A 1671-nucleotide genomic window follows, 5' to 3' on the forward strand; every position below is an offset into this window, starting at 1 on the left:
ACGGAGATGACCCCTGGAGGAAGAAGCGCAGCTTCTGGAGATGGCTCGCCCTCACCAGCGTCTTGAACATGAAGCCATGCTGGACGAGCCCGAGCTTCGAGAGCTCTTCGTTGAGCAGGCCGCCAAGTGTAATCCCGCCAGTGACGACCTCGAAGTGAAGAAGTTGAGTCTTGAGACGGCGCTTAAGGCTCTTCTTCAGCTGCGAGAGATCAGGGTGTTGATGCCAGGAGGGGATGTAAACTTTGAAACTTTCGACTCGCGAGGTTGAATGTCTAGCTTCAGATCAGCCAACATGTACTTCTTCATAGCGGACGTAGCTGCAACGGCATCCTCGAGTGGACCGACAAGCACGACGTTGTCAGCATAGGCCAAGACTCGAACAGAGGGAAAAAGCTCTGCGATATGGAGGAGCAGGGGGGTGGATACTGTGGCAGAAAAATACCGCTCGAGGTAGTCCTCCTCGCTAGCCTCCGAGTCAGCGGCAGCCGAGGCGGTTCTCCGTCCGCGGCCGCCCGCTTTGTGGCGGCAGCGGACGTCTCGACTGACAGTGGTCAGTCGGCTGCCTCCGGGTATCGCGTCTAAGGGATTTTCTTCCTCCTGCTTGCTCCTGCTGCTTGTTGCTTGATTGCTTGACCCTTAGGCTGCTTGTCTGCGCGGCTTCGCATTGAAGGCCGAGACCAACACCGCCCGTGACGGCGGCGACGCCGCAACGATGCCCAAGCGGGGAGGAAGCAGGCGAGCTCGGACCAGCAGCAAGCACCCCAGTGATGTCGAGCTCTCCGGAGGCACCCGGCGTCACAGTGGAGCGCCTCCAGCGTCAGCTGCATGTTTGCGAGCCAAGACAGCAGCAGGGCCGTCATCAGGCACGAAGTGCCGACCAAACGCCGCATCCTCAAGAGGCATCGAGCGCTGAGCAATGATGTCCGCGAGATACCAGATGAAGCGGAGGGTGTCAGGATGCAGGGATATATATATAGGGTACCGTCCGCCGAGATGGCAAGAGGGATGAACTTTGATTGTAGGAACTTTGATTGTAGGGAATAGATGCTTCTGTTGGCTGTCAAGGTTTTATTGATGGCAAGGAGATTGTCGTGCGGCAGAGCTCTTGCTTGAGATTACGAGGAGGAAGTGTTGCACCATGGAACGTGAGCGATGGTGGTGGCGAAAGAGCTCAGAAAGAAAGGTATGTGAATGGAATGCCCATGGAGGTTCTCTCGAGGAACAAGACGAGATGTATTCAGAGGAGTAGTTGGCTGTTTACAGCTCTCGTGACGCAAGAAACAAGACAGAGAGATCGAAATCACCACGAACTGCAGAAAGAAAGGGTCTAGAGGGCGATCCGTGTTATTACATACGTCATGTTGATTTGGAAAATCTAGAAGTTCGAACATTATGAAGTGGACCGAAGTTGCTCGTGTTGGAATAGGTAATCGTGTTCAGCTTCTTGTGGAATAGGAATGATGGACAAAATGAGGTGTTGTCAATCTTTGTGTGCTAGTGGGAGCGAATGAGAGAACAATCTGTACTTCCTTATCCTCTTACTATTTAGATGCCAAGGAAAAGAGTGTGTTCGAGGGGAAGGGGGAGAGGGTGAGAGCGAGGGAGAGGGTGGGAGCAGGCAAGGAAATGGGGTCAGGGGGAGGAAGAGAGACAGATAGACAGAAGGAGGAA

General features: G+C 54.0%; 1 protein-coding gene across 1 annotated transcript; it reads left to right on the top strand.

Annotated features, from left to right (window-relative positions):
• Positions 1–40: 40 nt before the first annotated feature.
• On the top strand, positions 41–913 carry GUITHDRAFT_122828 (hypothetical protein; the record flags this gene model as incomplete). The annotated part of the gene is made up of 2 exons (XM_005817887.1): positions 41–214; positions 641–913. The coding sequence occupies 2 exons, from the start codon at positions 41–43 to the stop codon at positions 911–913; spliced, it is 447 nt and encodes a 148-aa protein (XP_005817944.1).
• Positions 914–1671: the final 758 nt, after the last annotated feature.

This window comes from Guillardia theta (genome assembly GCF_000315625.1).
Source record: "Guillardia theta CCMP2712 unplaced genomic scaffold GUITHscaffold_485, whole genome shotgun sequence".
NCBI lineage: Eukaryota > Cryptophyceae > Pyrenomonadales > Geminigeraceae > Guillardia > Guillardia theta.